The sequence below is a fragment of the Mytilus galloprovincialis genome, chromosome 6 (assembly GCF_965363235.1).
Source record: "Mytilus galloprovincialis chromosome 6, xbMytGall1.hap1.1, whole genome shotgun sequence".
Classification (NCBI taxonomy): Eukaryota; Metazoa; Mollusca; class Bivalvia; order Mytilida; family Mytilidae; genus Mytilus; species Mytilus galloprovincialis.
The window spans coordinates 35,058,226-35,078,703 of NC_134843.1; the positions used below are offsets into that span (position 1 = coordinate 35,058,226).

The 20,478-nt window shown below is 31.3% G+C and overlaps 1 protein-coding gene across 4 annotated transcripts in view; it reads left to right on the forward strand.

Annotated features, from left to right (window-relative positions):
- The window catches only part of LOC143079461 (uncharacterized), a 73,181-nt gene that overhangs the window by 38,551 nt on the left and 14,152 nt on the right, over positions 1–20,478 (forward strand). For all 4 annotated transcript variants that reach the window (XM_076254806.1, XM_076254808.1, XM_076254807.1 and 1 more), the window contains 5 exons: positions 14,469–14,570; positions 16,281–16,386; positions 17,080–17,287; positions 18,160–18,294; positions 18,909–18,999. In XM_076254806.1, coding sequence (XP_076110921.1) covers positions 14,469–14,570; positions 16,281–16,386; positions 17,080–17,287; positions 18,160–18,294; positions 18,909–18,999 — 642 coding nt within the window. The remainder of the gene's footprint in view (positions 1–14,468; positions 14,571–16,280; positions 16,387–17,079; positions 17,288–18,159; positions 18,295–18,908; positions 19,000–20,478) is intronic.

The following is a 20,478-nucleotide window of genomic DNA, read 5'->3' on the forward strand; positions in this document are numbered from 1 at the left end:
AAAAGATAAGTGTAACCCTGACCATGTATAAACATACTTGTCCTAAGTCAGGGGCCTACTATATCCCCGAGGAACCAGTAATGACGCACCTAACGTTGTGTTTGTCTCTGCATTTAATCTACCATTTAAAAGAAAAAGAAACACGGAATAGAATGAAAGATTGATCACTTGTTAATGTATTTCAATCATTAAACAGTTGATTTTTGAAACAGTAAAAGCAATAAAAATCATGTTTGCTAACATTACAAACGGACTGTCAACTTATGATGGGTACCAGTAATGACGCACTATAAACAAACCAGTAAAAACCACTTGCAGTGTACCTGATGTTCGAAAAATTGCTTCAATCCGGACAATTTAAAGTTAACACTATTCAACAAATTTGATTTTAATAACAAATTTTGACATTTACAGTCACTTTTATGATCATGTTGATAGCAACACAATTTTTTTCATTAATTTAATTGTAACCTATATTTTATTTCAAATTTTATATAAAATTGTTCAAAATTTATCAAAGTGACATATATATTCCATATACTTGAAAATAAGAAGTAATTGCATTCATAAAACAACATTGACATTAAAACATTTATCAATGTATACTTCGTACAATGAATGAAAAAAATCGATAAACAATAGAAAATTATATAAGCGACGATCATTTGTTCTACAGTGATTCCCGCTTAAATGTAAAACCATGTCACATGACAGTCATATGATTTGAAAAACACAAACTGGGGCAGCATGTGCATACATACTTTTGCCGGCCAAAGTGGATTTAGGACTGATAATCATTCTGGGAAGGGTAGACTGTTTTTGACCTTAATAAAATGGCAGAAATTGCATTATCTTTACTAATTCAAGCAATAATAACATTTCTGGACAGAGTTTGAGGCATCTATGTTGTAGTCATATGACCTTCACCATCATGTTATGAATAGTAATTATCGATGACGTCACATCTTTTGTTTAGAAATATAAAACCCAAAACTAAATTGGTGCGTCATTTCTGGTCCGCGTCAAAACAGGTACCAAGACGATATTACTGCCTTAGTTGTCTCCTGCTAGCTAGCTTGCCTCCAGTGTGGGAGTATGTTGGTCATAGTCAGAATGTATCCAGATAGGGTGATATGTCTTAAGCTTCCTGATGACTGTTGCAAAGTCAGCTAGAAAATTTAATATTTAGGTCTAGTACAAAGCAGCATTCATATTATCAAATATTTTTTTGAATTCTGGACAAGTACAAAGATCAATAAATTTATTTGGTAGATTGGTCAATTATCTGTAACAAAAAGTTCTTAAACATGAGCTTGGCAATACACCTTATCGCTATTTGTCCGCCATTACTGGATATCACACAGGTTCCCGTAAAATTATGACGTAATAAAACAAAATAGCTGACGCCACAATGAAAAAGTGATTGTTGTATGCGTCAAAAGTTCAAGCGGCCGGGTCAGCCGGGATAAGCGATAAGGTGTATTTACTTAGAGTATGCATAAGAAAGGCATTTAAGAATCTAGGTTAAATTTCTATATCTCACAAAACCCTTCTGGAGCAACTTATTTACTAAAATACTATATTCCTTTCAACATGATGTAGTCAACTGAAAAAAAAAAATAAAATTGTTTACCGGTCATGAACCAGCAATATAAATTTAATTTTCTAAAGGAATAATATGTTGAAATGCAATAAAGATGGGTTGAAAATTTATGTTTTTTAATAATATTTAATAATGATTTGATAAACTTTCACTAATGTTATATACTAGTTTCAAATGAATGATTTAAAGGCATTTAAGGAAATGAAAACTGAAATGTTAGTAAAGAGTAGATGCTATCAATTGCATTAAACTCTAAAGTTCAATGTAGATACATAATACATTGTATGAACATATACTGTAAATTCATTACATAATTCGTTAGATACCAATTTTTGTGGATTTCGTGGGTGCATCATGTGAACCATGAAATTCAAATATTCAACAAATTACAAATTTTCTGTAAGCAGAGATTGGCAAAACCAGGACATCAAATATCTACATGGCAAATCCAGGACATCAAATATCTACATGGCAAAACCAGGACATCAAATATCTACAAAAATGTTTTTTTCCTCAATCCATGAAAATTTTTCCCCACGAAAAATAAAAAAATCAACAGTATTATATGTTCTATGATTGTCTAAGAAGAGGATCGTTATATATAATATCATTGCTCCATTGTTTATATGGACTGTCACTACAATGCATAACATAACATTTCTATTGTATCAATTTACATAAGATTAAAGTGTGCCATAAACACGGTTGCAATTGAATATAATTATTGTGCATTTCAGTGATCACAACTGTTTTATGTTTTATAGTTGAGATTTTTTTATGAAATTGTTTAAAGTCTTGTGATAGGGTTGAAGTCGTTCTGGTAATCACCACACCATAACTTGTTATATAATATCATTGTTGTTCTTTTAAGCTTTGAAATTATAGCTCCTTATTTTGTACCTTATGTAGGTTTTGCTTAATATCAACACTTATTTGTTTATATGAAGGTTGAAGGCAAATGAAAAAATTATATGAAAAACAGCATTAATACGAAGAGCTCTACTTCCTCAAACACTTATTGTCATTCATAACTTGATGGTTTTGTATAGAAATAGACTCCAATTAATTCCTCTTCCTCAACCACTTTAAACCTCTTGAGGATAGTATATATCTTAGGATAAATAGAAGTGAAGTTTTCCTGACTGCAAGACCCTCTTTAATAGTCAAGGTCATTAGAAACCACCCTTTTCATCATAGAAGTGAAGAATAGCGTAATCCTTTGAATTGCAATGTTTCATTTATTCATCTTACATGTACCCACTTTATGGAGTGGGAAGTATACTGCAATTGCCTTGTCTGTCTGTCTGTTTGTGAGTTCATAACTTTCTTTATATATTATTATTATCATTCTTATTAAAGCTGGCAATATAATTCAGTGGAAAGGGAAGTGGAAAGGGATTAATATAAGTTGCAAAACTTGTTTCCCAATCCACTATAAATAAGTATGTTTAAACTAATATAATTCAGTGCCTACAATATTGTTTTTTGTTGTTGCACATGTTTTATGGGTAGAAAGCTAGATCTGTCAAATAGTAAATAGAACTTAACTGGTTTAAACATTTCAAAGGTAATCATGATCCATCTCATAAAAGCTAAAGATATCTTCACTGACAAGAGCTGAAGGTTGTTCTAGTCCTCTTTACATGATGTTTTTATGTGCTATGCAAAGACTTGTCACATGAAAATTTAAGGAAGATTTATTAGACCTCTACTGACAAGAACTGAATGTCTGTTTTAGTGCTTGAGCTTAGGTAGCCATGTGGTCTATGTAGTCACAGTACTGTCTCACTAGCTTGCCAACACTGAGATTGTGAGTTAGAATCCTGCATGTGGCAGGTTTTCTCCACTCCAATCTCAATTTTCCTACCAAAGGTCTGTGGTTCTCTCCAGGCACTCCAGCTTCCTCCAACAGAAAAACTGACCGCCCTAAAAAAACACAATAGAAATGAAAGTGGTGTTAAACACCAATCAATCTGTTTCAATGTTTTACCAGATTTTGTAATACATAAAGACTTGTTTTATAAGGAAGATTTATTACAAGGAAAAGTGATAAACATCTGAGTCATCACTACAATACTTGACATCAATAGACCTAGATTTGTTAATTAGGATTTTCATATGAATGAAGCAGGAAGAGTGTAGGATGATGATCTTTGGATCACAAATTTATCCAGTCTTCTTTACAATCACAATATTTCATGTTATCAATGCAAGTCTAAAATATGTCTCAAAAATCTAATTTCAAAAGTGTATAAAAATTTCATAAAAATGATGAAAAGCAGAAACTAAAGACAATTTAAACTGTAACAATCCGTTCTTGTAGGGAGATATTGTTAAAAAAGTATCTGAAAATCTAAATTTTTTGACAATGAGCATAGTTTTAGCAGGACAAAAAGAGAGTATATTATCCTTAAACCCAATATAAACATTAATATTTTGGTAAATTTTCAATCTTTTGCTTATCTTGAAAATCTAAATTTTTGATAAGGAGCATAGTTTTAGCAGAACAAAATGAGTGTATGTTATCCTTAATCCCAATATAAACATTAATATTTTGGTAAATTTTCAATCTTTTGTTTATCTTCCTTGTCATGTTGTTCCCAATGTAAACACAATAAAGAAGTCTTCATATATTCTACATGCAGACAGTTTTAAGATTTTTGACAATCCTAATAAGAAAAATTTGCAAATAATTGTCACAGTCCTGACTTAAAGCAGGCACCTCTTAATGAGAGTGATGTCCCATGAGTAAACCAAGATTTTAAGATATGTCAAAACTGACTGTTCTAATGTCTGGTAGTAAGATTTAATATAAAACCTCTTTAAACCAGAAACAGCCTGAGTAAACTGAGGGTTTTGGTGTCAGTAAATAACTGGTAAATTTACACATGTAAAATTCAAAAAGAATACTCATTGCAAACATTGAGGTGTCCACTTATTCAGTGTTCAGTTTAGACAGTTTCAATTTATATTGACCATTTTTCATTGTAAAAAAAATCAGAAAAAAAGTTAGTTATCAATTTAATTTCAATATCATTGAAAAGCTATACAGTTTGTATTTATATATCATACAACATTACATGGTAGTTCTGCTGGGAAAATATATCAGTGATATGAGTTTGATTTGTTTGGACATTTGATTCTAAATATGGATCTAGATTGCATTGAATAAGATCATTAATCACTTTATTATGTAATTCTATATAAAACACTAAACTCAATTACCCTTTCTATCTTTATGTGCTATTAAACATTTATTGATTTTATAAACGGCATAAAAGTGCAGTTAAAGGGAAAATTTAAATAGCAATATTACACAAGGGAGATAAATGTGTTGAATCAATAGCTAAATGAAATAAGCCTTTGATATAAAATTTGACACATAACTATGCATATAACTACAACTGTATTGGTAATTTGGCTGTTTTAGAAGATTTAATTCCAATTCTAATATGACATGCTTGTTGCGCTTTGTGAATAGACCTTTGCTCTAAATCCAATAAAATTTGTCTGCACATGCGTATATTGACTACTGCAGAATAATTAATTTTATCAAATTGGCATGCATTTGATATATTTCATTAACTTAAAACACTTCAAAATTCTTAAATGATGCACATGTTGTTACAATCGCTCAGGCAAAAATAATCAGGAATATAATGCCTACCCGTGTTAAAACAACAATAAAGTATAGCATCAATTATTTCTTAAACATGAGCTGTTTAGTCCAATTTTCTTTGCAATCTTTAACATTAGAATCAATTGAGTAAATCTTTTGCAAAGGGGCTAGCAAAAGTAATCAATATTTTGTCTATTACAAGAAAGGGGATGTGATAAAAGACTAAAAAACTTGTGAATAAGATCATTGTAGATTTGTGATAATGATTAAGTCTGGGGGCTCTTAGAATATACGATAAAGATGAACTTATTTATAAAAGCAATTGAAATAGCAAATTCATTTTATCCTGTTTTCTACAGTATTGATTTTTAAGGCATCATTGGTGAATGAGTCTTATGTATCTGGCAATCAAAACTATACACCCTTTATCTTTGATAGGTTTTGCAACCACTGGGTTGATGCCACCAACTATACACCCTTTATCTTTGATAGGTTTTACAACCACTGGGTTGATGCCACCAACTATACACCCTTTATCTTTAATAGGTTTTACAACCACTGGGTTGATGCCACCAACTATACACCCTTTATCTTTGATAGGTTTTGCAACCACTGGGTTGATGCCACCAACTATACACCCTTTATCTTTGATAGGTTTTACAACCACTGGGTTGATGCCACCAACTATACACCCTTTATCTTTGATAGGTTTTACAACCACTGGGTTGATGCCACCAACTATACACCCTTTATCTTTGATAGGTTTTGCAACCACAGGGTTGATGCCACCAACTATACACCCTTTATCTTTGATCCACTGGGTTGATGCCACCAACTATACACCCTTTATCTTTGATAGGTTTTGCAACCACTGGGTTGATGCCACCAACTATACACCCTTTATCTTTGATAGGTTTTACAACCACTGGGTTGATGCCACCAACTATACACCCTTTATCTTTGATAGGTTTTACAACCACTAGGTTGATGCCACCAACTATACACCTTTTATCTTTGATAGGTTTTACAACCACTGGGTTGATGCCACCAAATAATACACCCTTTATCTTTGATAGGTTTTACAACCACTGGGTTGATACCACCAACTATACACCCTTTATCTTTGATAGGTTTTGCAACCACTGGGTTGATGCCACCAACTATACACCCTTTATCTTTGATAGGTTTTACAACCACTGGGTTGATGCCACCAACTATACACCCTTTATCTTTGATAGGTTTTACAACCACTGGGTTGATGCCACCAACTATACACCCTTTATCTTTGATAGGTTTTACAACCACTGGGTTGATGCCACCAACTATACACCCTTTATCTTTGATAGGTTTTACAACCACTGGGTTGATGCCACCAACTATACACCCTTTATCTTTGATAGGTTTTACAACCACTGGGTAGATGCCACCAACTACACACCCTTTATATTTGGTAGGTTTTACAACCACTGGGTTGATGCCACCAACTATACACCCTTTATCTTTGATAGGTTTTACAACCACTGGGTTGATGCCACCAACTATACACCCTTTATCTTTGATAGGTTTTACAACCACGAGGTTGATGCCACCAACTATACACCCTTTATCTTTGATAGGTTTTACAACCACTGGGTTGATGCCACCAACTATACACCCTTTATCTTTGATAGGTTTTACAACCACTGGGTTGATGCCACCAACTATACACCCTTTATCTTTGTTAGGTTTTACAACCACTGGGTAGGTGCCACCCTTGGTTAACGTTTCACAAACCCAGTAGGTAGCAATTCGCCATTTCAGAATCTAATGCATCCTGGGTAATATTTTCAAAAGTGTACACCAAAACGTCTTGATTGGTTAAAAATGTCATAAAAAATGAAAATTCAACCAATGACGTGACATTATTTTCATTTGGGGTACGAACAATGAAATTACCCATGATTCTTTAGATTCTTAAACGGCCAATTGTGTCTGTCAATGAACTGTTTATAACAATTTGGATTTGAAAACCTCAATATATATACATTTTATAGATTGTTGTATCCTTAGTTGGCACAGATTTTTGGAAATCTTGGTTTTATTATAAAAAATGGACACAACTCTTTTTAAATTTCATGTGTACAATAGGAAACAAAGGTACCAGGATTATAATTTAATACGGCAAGCACGTGTTTTGTCTACATAAGACTCATCTGTGACACTCATATCAAAATTGTTATAAAGCCAAACAAGTACAAAGTTGAAGAGCATTGAGGACCTAAAATTCCAAAAAGTTGTGCCAAATACAGTTAAAGTAATCTATTCCTGGGATAAGAAAATCTTAAGTTTTTTTTTTTTTAAATATTCAAAAGTCTTGTATAAAAATGACCATATAATTGATATTCATGTCAACACCGAAGTACTGACTACTGGGCTGGTGATACCTTTAGGGATGAAACATCCACCAACAGTGGCATCGACCCAGTGGTGTAAATAGTAATCAAAGGTTCCAGATTATAATTTAATACACCAGATGCGCATTTGTCTACATAAGACTTATCAGGTATACTTCCTTTTATATCTTGAAGGCGTTATTGTTTAGATTTGATACTGAACTGTTCTATTTTGATACAGAGCTACATTTGTGTATGGGAACTAATAAATATAAAAACATAAACTAGCAATTAGCTGACTATTATGTTATTCAGGTTTGTGTTTAAAATACCTGCAAAGATTTAATGATGTAAAATGAGACATAAATTGACATTTTAATATTTAAATTGCATGATACTATTACAAAAGACATCATGGAAATGTCTATTTCTTTCATTGTCAATATGTACAGAAGGTCAAGGATTATTGTAGATTACCAGTGTATAAAAACAAAACAGAAATTGATTTGGGGGATCAGTAGTGATTAATTTACTTATTAATTGGTTTAAAAACTCCCCAGTGTAAAATTAACATTGATCTTTTGTTATTAAGTGGATATGTAGGCTTACACATCTGTTATTTGTGTTTAAAACATACAAAATAATTAATTAGAAGTTGAATAATTAAAGTGTCTTCATTGAACTATGTCTCTAAAACTGTTATTAGTCCCATACCAACAAAGTTGAAGGGGACTTTAGGTTTGCGCTCTGTCCGTCTGTGAAAATCACGAGAGGCTAATATATTTTTTGAGGATTGTCATGTACATGATTATAGATATTCCAAGGCAACGTCAATTCTTTAAGTTGGTTAATGCATCTTGTAAAGGAGTAGGTTCAGTAAGACCCCTTTTTGACCCCAAAATATAGCAATTTTACAAAATTGTTAAAATGTATACTTTTAGTTATTTATTGGACAGTAGAATGCTTCTGCTACATAAATATGGGCTGTTTTTGACAATACGATATACATTTATTGAGTACTAGCACCATTAAGTCATGCTAAATTACTGAAATCTTCACAATTCTAGCATTTTGGTTAAATTTTAGACGGTTTCCGTGTAAAACGAAAGTGGCCGCATTCGTGTTCATCCAAAATATTTAAATGTAAGTTGTATTTGATGATAATACGTAACACATATAAAGGTTGAGGATGAACACGGATGCGGCCACTTTCATTTTTGACAAAAACCATCTTAAAAGTGACATTTTTCAGCATATTTGGTAGATTTTTCATATTTGAGCTTGAATCGCAGCGTTTTTAATGACTAAATTAGTTAAAGGGAAACTTCGCAAAAAAATCAAAAATTGATATTATGTTTATTCTGTATAAAAATGCTCAAATTCATAGGTATTAAAGTTTTATTCTGCTAGATAAGAGATCACCATCGATTTTAAATTTAGTGAATCAATTCTCTCCGGTCAGCCATTTTGTCACCTTGTCCGATTTGCAGTCGCGATATGTCTAAGGACCAGAACTACAGTAACCCGATGTAGTCGTAATTGCGTGTCGATATCTCGTCAATCGTACAGTTGTTTTATCCGACTAGTTAACTTGATACGGAAAATTTTCTTCTTTTTTTTTAATAACCATGATCTGTTATTTTAAGACTGATAATATAGGAATTAGTGAAAAGGTCAAAATTTCAAATCATAAATAAGTCTTCCGTGAAACTTGAATTGTTTTCGGCAATCTAATTAGTTCATAATTTTTTTATGTAATAAACTTTATTCAAATAAATTAGGATCTTCGCTCCACTGATCACCCGCATGGCTAAAGGTATTACTCCCAAAGGTATTGTAGGGGGTGTGAGGTGACACGTCCAGGTATTCAAGCGATTTCCTGTCGAGTTTGCAAATTCATGCATCGTTTCACTTCTTAGTGTATTGATAAGTGTACACGGCCGATAACTTATAACTTTCCATTTTGAACTATTAGGTGTATAATATACATCTCTATCTTGCGTGTCCGAAAGTGATATAATATATAGTCATCTACTAAACATATACGCTTGTTTATGAATAACATTTCTGGTTAAAAGAAAATTATTTATAAAAATATAAATAATTCCAAAAAAAAACAACAGATCTGATGAAATAAAAAAAAAATTCCAAGAGTAAATTTGGTAAAATGTAATATATACTCGTTGTCAATGGTGAAGGACAGATTGGAACATACCAGAAATATATTGATTTAAAAAAAGGTACGCACTAGTCGACCATTCGTATATACGCCTGGATTATAAGTTACGGAACTATAGCGCAAATTAAAATATATACATTTATACATAGAACATAAGAAAGAATAATATATTTTGCGTAAATTGGGGTAAAAGTTTTGTAAAATGAAAAGTCCACGTATGCCAACAGTAAGTAATCATCAAATGTCGATAGATTATTGTATACCAAACGAAGAAGGAGAAGAAGAAGAGATTTAAACACAGGTCGATATATAACTTTATTTGGCTCATCGAAGTTATGGACATTTATAAATTCAATTAGATTGTTCTCGAAAAAAGGAAGAAATTCGTCTTCGTCACAATCGTTCCAAAATGCATACGCCACTGGAAGTACACTTATACCGAGGGATGTGAATATTTTCCGGGAAAACTATAGAATATCAAAGTTTCAAATCAATTTCGGGATTTATTTTTTCTCTAGATATTCAATGACAGCAATTTAAAGAAACTGCTTGTCCGCTTTAGTGGTATTCTTGCCAGTTGAAACAGACTTATAATTACATTAAAAAATAGGGAAGGATGACATTAAATTTGTTGTCTTTTTTTATACATCGTTGGTCAAATAGCTAAAGTATTATATATAGTTACGGTGTGAGACGAAGAGTATTTTAAGAAGGACATATTCCCGATTATGTATAAATTTTGTTGATGTTTTTCACACTTGAAAAGCATATCTGTTCGTAATTTGTCGATTCCATTCCAATTAGATCCTTTAATTTCCTGTCAATTTTTTTAAACATTTTTCTTTTTAAATATCTGAAGTCTTCATGTGTTGTCAGATTTAAAATATTTTGATGAGCACATTAATTTCTAAATAGGTAATTAAAGATCACTTTGGATGGACTAAAATATATAATTGCAATTGTTAATGATCTGTTTGAAATATTTAAGGCTGCCGATCCTTATTTGAAATAGTACAATTTTTAGTTCATAAACTCGTGTTTAGAAGGCTATTTTTATTTATAAATTCTTCAATTAAAATAATTCAGTGTTTTATCGTTACTAAAGTAATCAAAAGTCATAATTCATTAAAAAGTGATCTTATGCAAAATATAAAAATATACAACAGCTATCCAGTTATTGTGCGATCTTATTATTCCCGTTAATTAATTTTAATTTTTTTTTTTACATTCATGTGTCTGAAATTTTGTCGGAGTCCCGTTTACAATTATGTTGTTCACACCTGAATGCCAGTGAACCGTGACGCCTAGATTTCACTGAATGAGGATCAAAGGATTAGAATTACATAATGCTAATCTTTTAATTACCTTGAGTTAACCTACGCATTCAACGGGCGGCATTCAACATTCTTTAGGTGTCACAAAACAATACACATTTTATTTCCACCGTACAAGCATGTGAAAATGTTTGCTGTAATGAAGCAAAAACGTCAGAATACAAACATGTATTTTTAATACACTATTGATCATGTCAATTTCATATGTTTGTTTAAAGTATTTGTACAAAACAAATCATAAAAATGTTCTATGTATGAATTAATTTTATTAATAAAATTCGTTTTAAAATATCCACAATATCTAATTTTAAAAGTTGCATGGCTATCACTTATTTTTCGTTGGTTAATAGCTGCACCAAAAGTCGTCGATGCGCTTTAAATCGCGTAATTAGATTGTTAACGAACAAGACTTAAATGAGATATTTTCACTCCCGGCATGCATCAAAGACTTAAACTACGTCACATAAGTCAGGAAGCTTCAAGAAATAAAATTAATAATTCCCAATTTTCTTCTTTATTAGATTTCATATCAAAATAAAACTTGGTGAATATGTTTTTTATGGTATTATGAACATAATAAGATGATAAGTGAAAAATCGCGAATTATCCCTTTAAAATCTTTCACATAAATTAATCGAATCAAATTAAATAGACACTTAAGTGTTTAAAAAGTGGTCAACATCTTTCGTCAGATGAACCTGAAATTTGAGGCCAAAATCGGACCTTACCGGACCTACTCCTTTCCTTTTTTTTTGGTTTTAGATGTATATTTTTTTTATTTTTTTCAAAGATTTTTTTTTTAGTAAATTTTATTGAGTATTTTAACTGCTATTGTAGATAATATATTAAGTTTAAAAATAGGGAGCAGTTTCGAAAGTATCTCGAGCAAATACTAGACAAACTGGAGTAGGATGAAAAGTCATGTGATAAAACAATTGTTGTATTTTGATTTCAGTCGATACTTATAGATTATCGTTGATCATCTCAACGAGATTAATTTTCTCGCTTGAGCTGGTACAGCGAAAGTGAGAAAAGCAATCGAGTTGAGATGACCAATGATAATCTGTTTATCGCTATTTTACCTATGACGACGTTGTCAAATTCATGTCAATTTCGTTAGCAACGCCACGTGGCCTCCTTAGTTTCTAGCGATAATTTTTCCATCTCAAGCGAGAAGCATGATATGAAAATTATCACAAAAAAAGATCAAAAGAAAAATGCACAAAATAGCGATAAAATGATATATCAACCCCAGAGATATAACATTCAACCTCAACCATTGGCCTTGGTGAATATTATATCCCTAGGGTAGATTAATCATTGTATTAACCTCATGAAAAGTCAATGATTTTACATTATTAAAAGCTAAGCAGATTGATCCTACAGACAGTGGGATGACCAATAACAACTTTTACCAGTCAGTCATACTGGCCATTATTATCATCAAATCATCAAATGTGCATGATGCGGCGTAAAGCAACCAACAATCAATCAAATGTGTTTGTCTAATACTTATATAGGAAGATTTACAAAATAAAGATGAATAGAATTAATAGTTGTTAGTTAAAAGTTAATACATTGTTAGATGTTCAGTTATTATATTTACAGTTAGGAGCCTTTTTTACACCAACAAGTGAAATATTGTGAGAAAAATCCTTTATTGTGAGAAAAATCATTTATTGTTACTTTAGTTAGTCAATTGTTGGATATAAAGTTTGCATTGTTATATATAGTCAGTATAGTTTCTGAAGTTACAATATTCATTTGAAATACAAAGTAGCATGACAATTGGAATTGTGCCTTAGGGACGACATCAAAAGTTCAATGAAGGATAAAAAACTTAATTCATATAGTTTTTTCACTGACCCCCTCTTAACTTAATTTGGGAAAAATTGATTGACCAATAAGGATATATGTAAAATCAATGTAAATTTATACAAAACTTGCAGCAATTTGACCCTCCCCCCCCCAAACTATTTGAATTAAGTTTTTTATCCTTCATTGATGTTTTGATGCCATCCCTTACAGGGTCCTATTCATCCTGGCTAAGGCTAATTCTCAAAGTCTGGTCATGAATAAAAAGTAAAATAACAAAAAAATACTGAACTCTGAGGAAAATTCAAAACGTAAAGTCCCCAACCGACAGGCAAAATCAAATGAAAAAATACATCAAACGAATGGACATTGATTTATTTCTTGATTTTATATTTTAGTCAACATACACCAGACTGTCCAGCCCAAGTTTATAGCTTCTTTTATATGATTTTCATGATTTCTTGTGGTTTGAAGTTTATAAGCTATACTTCTGACAACTATCTCTTGATTTTAAGCACCTAGATTATTAGCTACTTCTGAATAATATTGCTGTGTTCGTGGGTAAATCAGGATATATTTACTGTTAAATTATTAAGTTTCTTGTATATTGATTTCTCTCCTTTGTGCTTATTTAAAAGAGGATAATTATAATATTTGAAGAAACTATGGTGATTTAGACAAACATGTATAATAAGAGGTTTGGGTTCAGTCTAATTTTGATGCACACATGAAATTTCATTGATATGTTACTTTTTTGTAACTTTTATAAAATGTTAAAAATATTCAAAAGGTTTTCTACCCTCAGGTATATGTTGCCTTAGCTCTGTTTGCCACAATTTTTCAGAACTTTTTTTGTTTTTAATGCTGTTTAACTTCTAAAGATTTTTTGTGCCACTGTTTTGGTTGAAGTGCCACTGATGGGTCTCATGTAGACTAAACATGTTTCTGGCATACTGCATTATAGGCCTAGAATCTTTGATGAGTTTTTAACAAAGGATTAAGTGAGTTTATGGGAGATCATTCGTGGCAGGTTTATGATATTTGGTATTAGTATTGACACATTTCAATTTTCATTTCATTTTTAAGGCGATTATTTGTCCCTGCTCTCTCAGTTATGGTCTATTGATTTTGAATGTTTTGCATAGGTCGCAGTTTAAAGTATTGCCTTTTTAAGTTCAACATTTGTTTTATACTATCAAAATTACATTAACATGATTAAGACAAGATTTATCCCAATTTATTTAGAAAATTTGCTGTAAAAATACTATAGTGCTAATGAATGTTATGACTCATTCAGATTTGTTCAGTTAGTTTTAGGGCATTTTAATAATCTTTGTTAAGTTAACCTTAATATAGGAGCTACTGATCTTTCCAAAGACCGACAAATCTGAATTGACAGCAAATCTTAATTCAAGAGAGTACTGAATATACTGCACAGGGAATATGCATATATCTTAACTGATAACATGAATTACTTCTTCAGGATTTCGATTGTTGCAAATGTAAATGGCTGATTTAACCATGCTTGTATCTTTTCTCTTTGTAGGAGGCCATGGCCATGAACAAGATGAATGTTCTTCATTGGCATATTGTGGATGACCAGTCTTTCCCATACCATAGTAAAGTTTATCCAGATCTTAGTCAAAAGGTAGGCATAAATACATACAGCTTATACTTCCCATAACATAGTAAAGTTTATCCAGATCTTAGTTAAAAGGTAGGCATAAATACATACAGCTTATACTTCCCATAACATAGTAAAGTTTGTCCAGATCTTAGTCAAAAGGTAGGCATAAATACATCCACTTTATACTTCCCATAGCATAGTAAAGTTTACCCAGATCTTATTCAAAAGGTAGGCATAAAAGGTAGGCATAAATACATACAGCTTATACTTCCCATAACATAGTAAAGTTTACCCAGATCTTAGTCAAAAGGTAGGCATAAAAGGTAGGCATAAATACATCCACTTTATACTTCCCATAACATAGTAAAGTTTACCCAGATCTTAGTCAAAGTTTACCTAGATCTTAAGGTTCCTGTCCAGATGTAGTCAAAGAATAATCTTACTGTACACACATCAGATCTAATTAAAAGAATATAGTCATAAGGTACAAGAGTTTTCCCACACAAAAGAAAACATTTTTAAAACAAATTTTTTAACACATCTTAGTAAAAAGGTATGCAAATTTTGAACTTAATCAGTCCTTCTAAAAAAATTCTTGCTTGTATCTTATAAGGCATGTATTTTGTACAAGAGCAGTCCCACCCATATCTGAATTCCATTTAAAACTTAGGCATATAAAACGTCTGCTCTGTTCAATTAAAGTCCTCTTTCAAACGTCAGATACAGATTAAATCCCTTTCAAACAAGTATCTTTACATCATAAATTGTGAAGATTAATTTGTGACTTAAGAAACATGAATTATTTATTTGTAAAATTTAATCAAATTTGTTGCATCAGGTCAATTCAGCTCAAATCTCATTAAAGAATTTTGGAATTAATTGGTAGTTATTGAAAATAAAATAGCTCAGGTGAAACTGTTTGTTCGTTGGACGTCTTTTCATTACACTTACATGAGATCTTCAATCAGAGATTTGGTATTCACTCCTAACATAATTTCAAATAGCTCATTAATTAAAAAAAAAATGACACACCATACAAGTAAAATTGGTAAAAGAGAGTTGTAAGAAACCAAAGGGATGTTCAAATTCAATACGGGTGGTAAGTAGAAGAGAAAACGAAATGCTGACAATTCATTAAAAAGGGATACTTGATGGAATACTGTAAAGCAAGTCTTATATTTAAACAGCAAAATGTGCAATAAAGAATATTTGAGTGTTGAAAAAAAAAGACAATTAATTCATTAAAAATTTTATAATTTGTTTTTTTATGTAAAGATTACATGAAATGCAATGAAAACCCTATGGTACTGACTTGATATCTAAATCTCTAATGGCTGATCACTACCTTTTTGATACACAAAATATAGTGCATTGATCATAACATTCTAACCATCCTATCCATGAACATTTCCAGAAATGTTTTGATGTAATATATGCTCAGAAATTAAGTTAAAAAATAATGTTACACCTGTCAAGAAATTACATAACTTGGGCAAGGTGTAGGAATCTAATATCTGTTCTAAAATATAAATGATGTCATATTTAAATTTATCTTTAAAATTTGTAAGTTATCTCCCATTGTGCAGAATTGTAGTTGAATCAACTACAACAAATGCTTTATTGACAAGCCAATTTTTAATTTTACTTTCCACTGATAAATTAAGGCAATCTTTACCCTTCTGTGCTTACAAGCACTTTTATTATTGTTTACACCTTAAATCTGTTTTGCAGGGAGCATATCACCCTTCCTTTGTATATAGTCATGAAGATATTGCTGAAATTATAGACTATGCCAGACTTAGAGGTATCAGAGTTATGCCAGAATTTGATACACCAGGTAAATTTTATTCTGTAGTTTAATGAAGTGTACATCTTATGGAATCAAATACATTAGAGCTTTACTGTTAACATTTAGTTTGGAAAACTAAGAGATGCAGAGATAAGTTGTTGTATTCTAAAAAAAGAAAAGAAACATAAGAATTATGAGCAAACTTCATAAATTATAATCAATAGTTAAAAAAACAATTCACTGAAAGCAAATTTATAACTTTTGAAAAACATTTGTTGTGTATGATATATAAAACTATAAAGGTATTTTCATGTGAATTTTATTTTGTACTATATTTGCCAGAATGTTTTATGGAGTTGCACTAAATAAGAGAAGTATTTGTCTATTTGCGTATATTTTCTTTTTCAAACACAATGAAAGATATCTTTATGAACAGAGAAAATTTAGTGGGATTTTCTTGTATAATGTAAACATTATTGTTATATAAAGTTCGATCTGAATGAATTTTCCATCGCTAGACAAAGATTAATACAAGGGCTTGGAATAGACATTTTTGGTTTTAAGAAAACTCAACGGAAAACTCATTATAATCATGATTATGCAACAAAGATTGTTCATTTTGGTGAAATTTCAAATGTTTCTGACAATGCAGAATTATTGAATTTCTCACTGCATGAAAGTTTGTAACAATATTTTATGTTTATAACAAGCATATAATTATAACTTTTCGTTGTGTTACAGGTCATACCTATTCATGGGGACTGAGTAGACCAGACTTGCTGACCCAGTGCTATCAAGGAGCTCATCCAGTAAATGGATATTTGGGTCCCATGGATCCCAGTAAAAATGAGACCTACCGATTCCTGAAAAACTTCTTCAATGAAGTAATGCACGTGTTTAAAGATCAGTACCTACATTTAGGTGGAGATGAAGTTCCTATGACTTGTTGGTATGTGGTATGGTAGAGTTTGAAATTACTAAGAGAATAAACATGGGATTGAAAGACAATAATTGGGAGATCTTTAAATGTTGAAATGTATGAAAAAGATGTTAAGGATGTTTGTTACTCTGTTTCAAAATGACAAGCTATTTAAAACACTGTTATAAATAAAGGAACTGAAAAAAAACAGAAAAAATGAAGGGGAGTGTGCTTGTTTTCAACTAGAAGCCATTGAAAAGTTGGTTGGAAATAATTTCTCTCTATATCTTTCAATACAATTAACATTGGCAACATTTTTGTTTCAAAACAACAAAAAATTAAGGATTTTATAAAGTTTTCAAAGATGAACTATGTATTAATCAAATTGTGGAATGAAAAGAAGGAGGTAAGTGAGCAAAGTATTTTTATGGCACTACATGGATAAAACCAGACAATTCCAAATATAAGGCAAAAATTCAAAAACAAGATGAGAGAATATCCTCATAACAGTCTAATATTGACCTTTAGTTGTTTGAATATCACTAAACAATTCGGAAATACTGAGAAATTGGTATGTATTTAACAAACTAAGAAAAAGTAAATACCGACAACAACAAAAATGGTATACATTATATATAAGTCAAACAGAAATAAGTAAAAAGACTGCTGCACTAAAGATGAATGGTATCTTTGTGCAAGAAGAGGTGATTTTCCAACATGTGAATAAGGTTCAATGTAATCTCAGTTCTGTTGATTTAAAGGAGGTAACAGATGGAAGCAGATAACTCAATTCAGTACAATTTACAGTCATGCGAAATATTTCTATTTGATTAAGCTTCATAGTATATCTTTTTTTATACCATTTTATCTTTAATATTTATGTATTTACATTTCATTTTTAGGTCCTCTAATCCAGACGTTTTAAAGTTATTAAATCAGCTTGATGGTAAACCAGACCAGCCAATTAACTTACAGAATAATGATCCATATATGTACAGTTATGAAATCAGAAAAGTTCTTGAGTATTATGAAAAGAGGTAACATTATATAAATAACACATAGCTGAGAGGGTTATAGAGCAGATTGATACACTGAGAAAAAATTGTCAACTGAGGCAAAGTTAAGGTTGATAATGTTCGTTTGAGGGGTACCAGTGACAAAACTATACAGAGAACAATAGCTATTGGAATTTTTCAATTGTACAAACAAACGTTAAAAAATAAACAGCCTGGAGTGCATGAGGTCTTGGATTCAAACCAAGACTTGAAAATTGGTATTTGCTGCTTCTCTGCTAGGCACACAACATTAGGGAGTCAGAGCAAAGACTGGTCGGCTCTGAGTGAGAATAATGTGTCTCAGTAAGGTGATGTCTTCTTGTGGACTGTTACCTTGTGAGCTAACACATTAAAAATCCGGCTAAGCTTTTCAGTCTAGTACAAAGCAGGGTAAATATTCATATTACATTAACATGTTCTTGTCCTGGATATGCATATTAATTTGCCACGTGACGTTAAGCAGCCATTTATAATCATCATCAAAAGTCTAAATAGATTGACCAATAGGTGATGAGTTTGTGAAAAACTTTCATTTGGTTTGCAATAAATCCAAAAGATATGTTTGAATTAACAAGTATATTTCAATATCTTTATAGATTGACCACAGATCTAAAAAGCATAGGTAATAAAAGACCAAATGGTGTAAGATTTGTTATGTGGCAGGAAATCATGAATAATAATGTTCAGGTATAGTATTTGATTATATTTACCAATGACTATACCATTTTGCTTTAAAACTTGGAACAAATATAGGTGGGATTCAGTTGTAAAAGCAGTAAGATGAAATGGATATAATTTCTCCATCAGTCCAATGAGAATCTTGAAAAAAAAATCAAAGAGAATTCACCTTTTTTGCAGCTTCTTGTTGCCGAGGCAACTGATGAGTCAAACATGAAATATGCATCTTATGTACTAAATTCCAAGCCTTGTATCTTTGTATTTGTATTCTTTTGTTTGTTTGTCTTTATCCTTTTTTAGCCATAGCGTTGTTAGTTTATTTTCAACTTATGAGTTTGAATGTCCCTCTGGTATCCTTCGCCTCTCTTTTGATGAGTTATGGCAGTTACTGTGAAAGTACTTTTATTTGTGGGGAACCAATTTTCGTGGTTTTCGTGGATGACTTTATCCACGAATTTAAGTGTCCAACGAAATATAATAAGTTTTGTCCAAATCAAGACATGGAAAAATCCCCATGTAGGTTTGACTACCGATTATATCAAGAGAATACATTGAAAATCGGCAATTGCCAAATCTACAAAATGCACTATGAACTAAAACTGAAGGCAGGAGTATACCCATTTAATCTTGAAAAACATAAATTGTACAACTTTTGACCTTTCAATTCTCATACAAAATATTGTTGATCGATGAAAGTCAGATTTCCAGTGATGATACACCATGATAAAGTGTTCATTTTAATTCTCGTACGGAAAATAATAATTTCATGGTGGGCTTGCTTTTAATAAGAAAATAAAATTTACAATTCAAAGTCCATTTATAGCATTTGTTTATGTAACTGTTAATATTGACATGTTTATGACCTAATTTACACAATTGATGGTCTTAATTAATCTGCTGATCACTCGATATCAGGTTAATTAGTGTCATCACTACGATTAACACAGGTGCAACAATTTGAATGTTTACTTTGCAATTTCCTTCAATTGAGACAATTTATAATCTTCGTTTCTAATGGCTTCAATTCTTCACTCTATTTTTTTTTTTGGAAACTAAAATCCACGAATTTAAGAACCCACGAACATGTAACTTTTGCTCAAACCACGAAAATTGATACCCACGAATTAAAGTACTTTTACAGTACCTGAATGGCCTCAGAAATTGCATTCCAATTTATAGAAAAAACACTGATATTTATTAAGGATGTTTGCTTGTCATGTTTTGGATTTTTTGTCAGATTTTCGAAATCCTCTGGTTTTATCCATTTGAATGCCTTAAAGAATTTTGCCCATGAACCCCCATTTTTTTTTTTATAAATCTTTTACATGTATAAAAATAAACCATTTGTTAAAGTCTTATAAAATCTTATTTATTTTTCAATAGTTTTTGAGAACTTTAACTGGTCAATGATAAAGCTAAGAAAAATCAAGAGAGAACATTTTCCCGCCAAAATTCCAATTCCTAATATCTCGGAAACAAGCACATTGA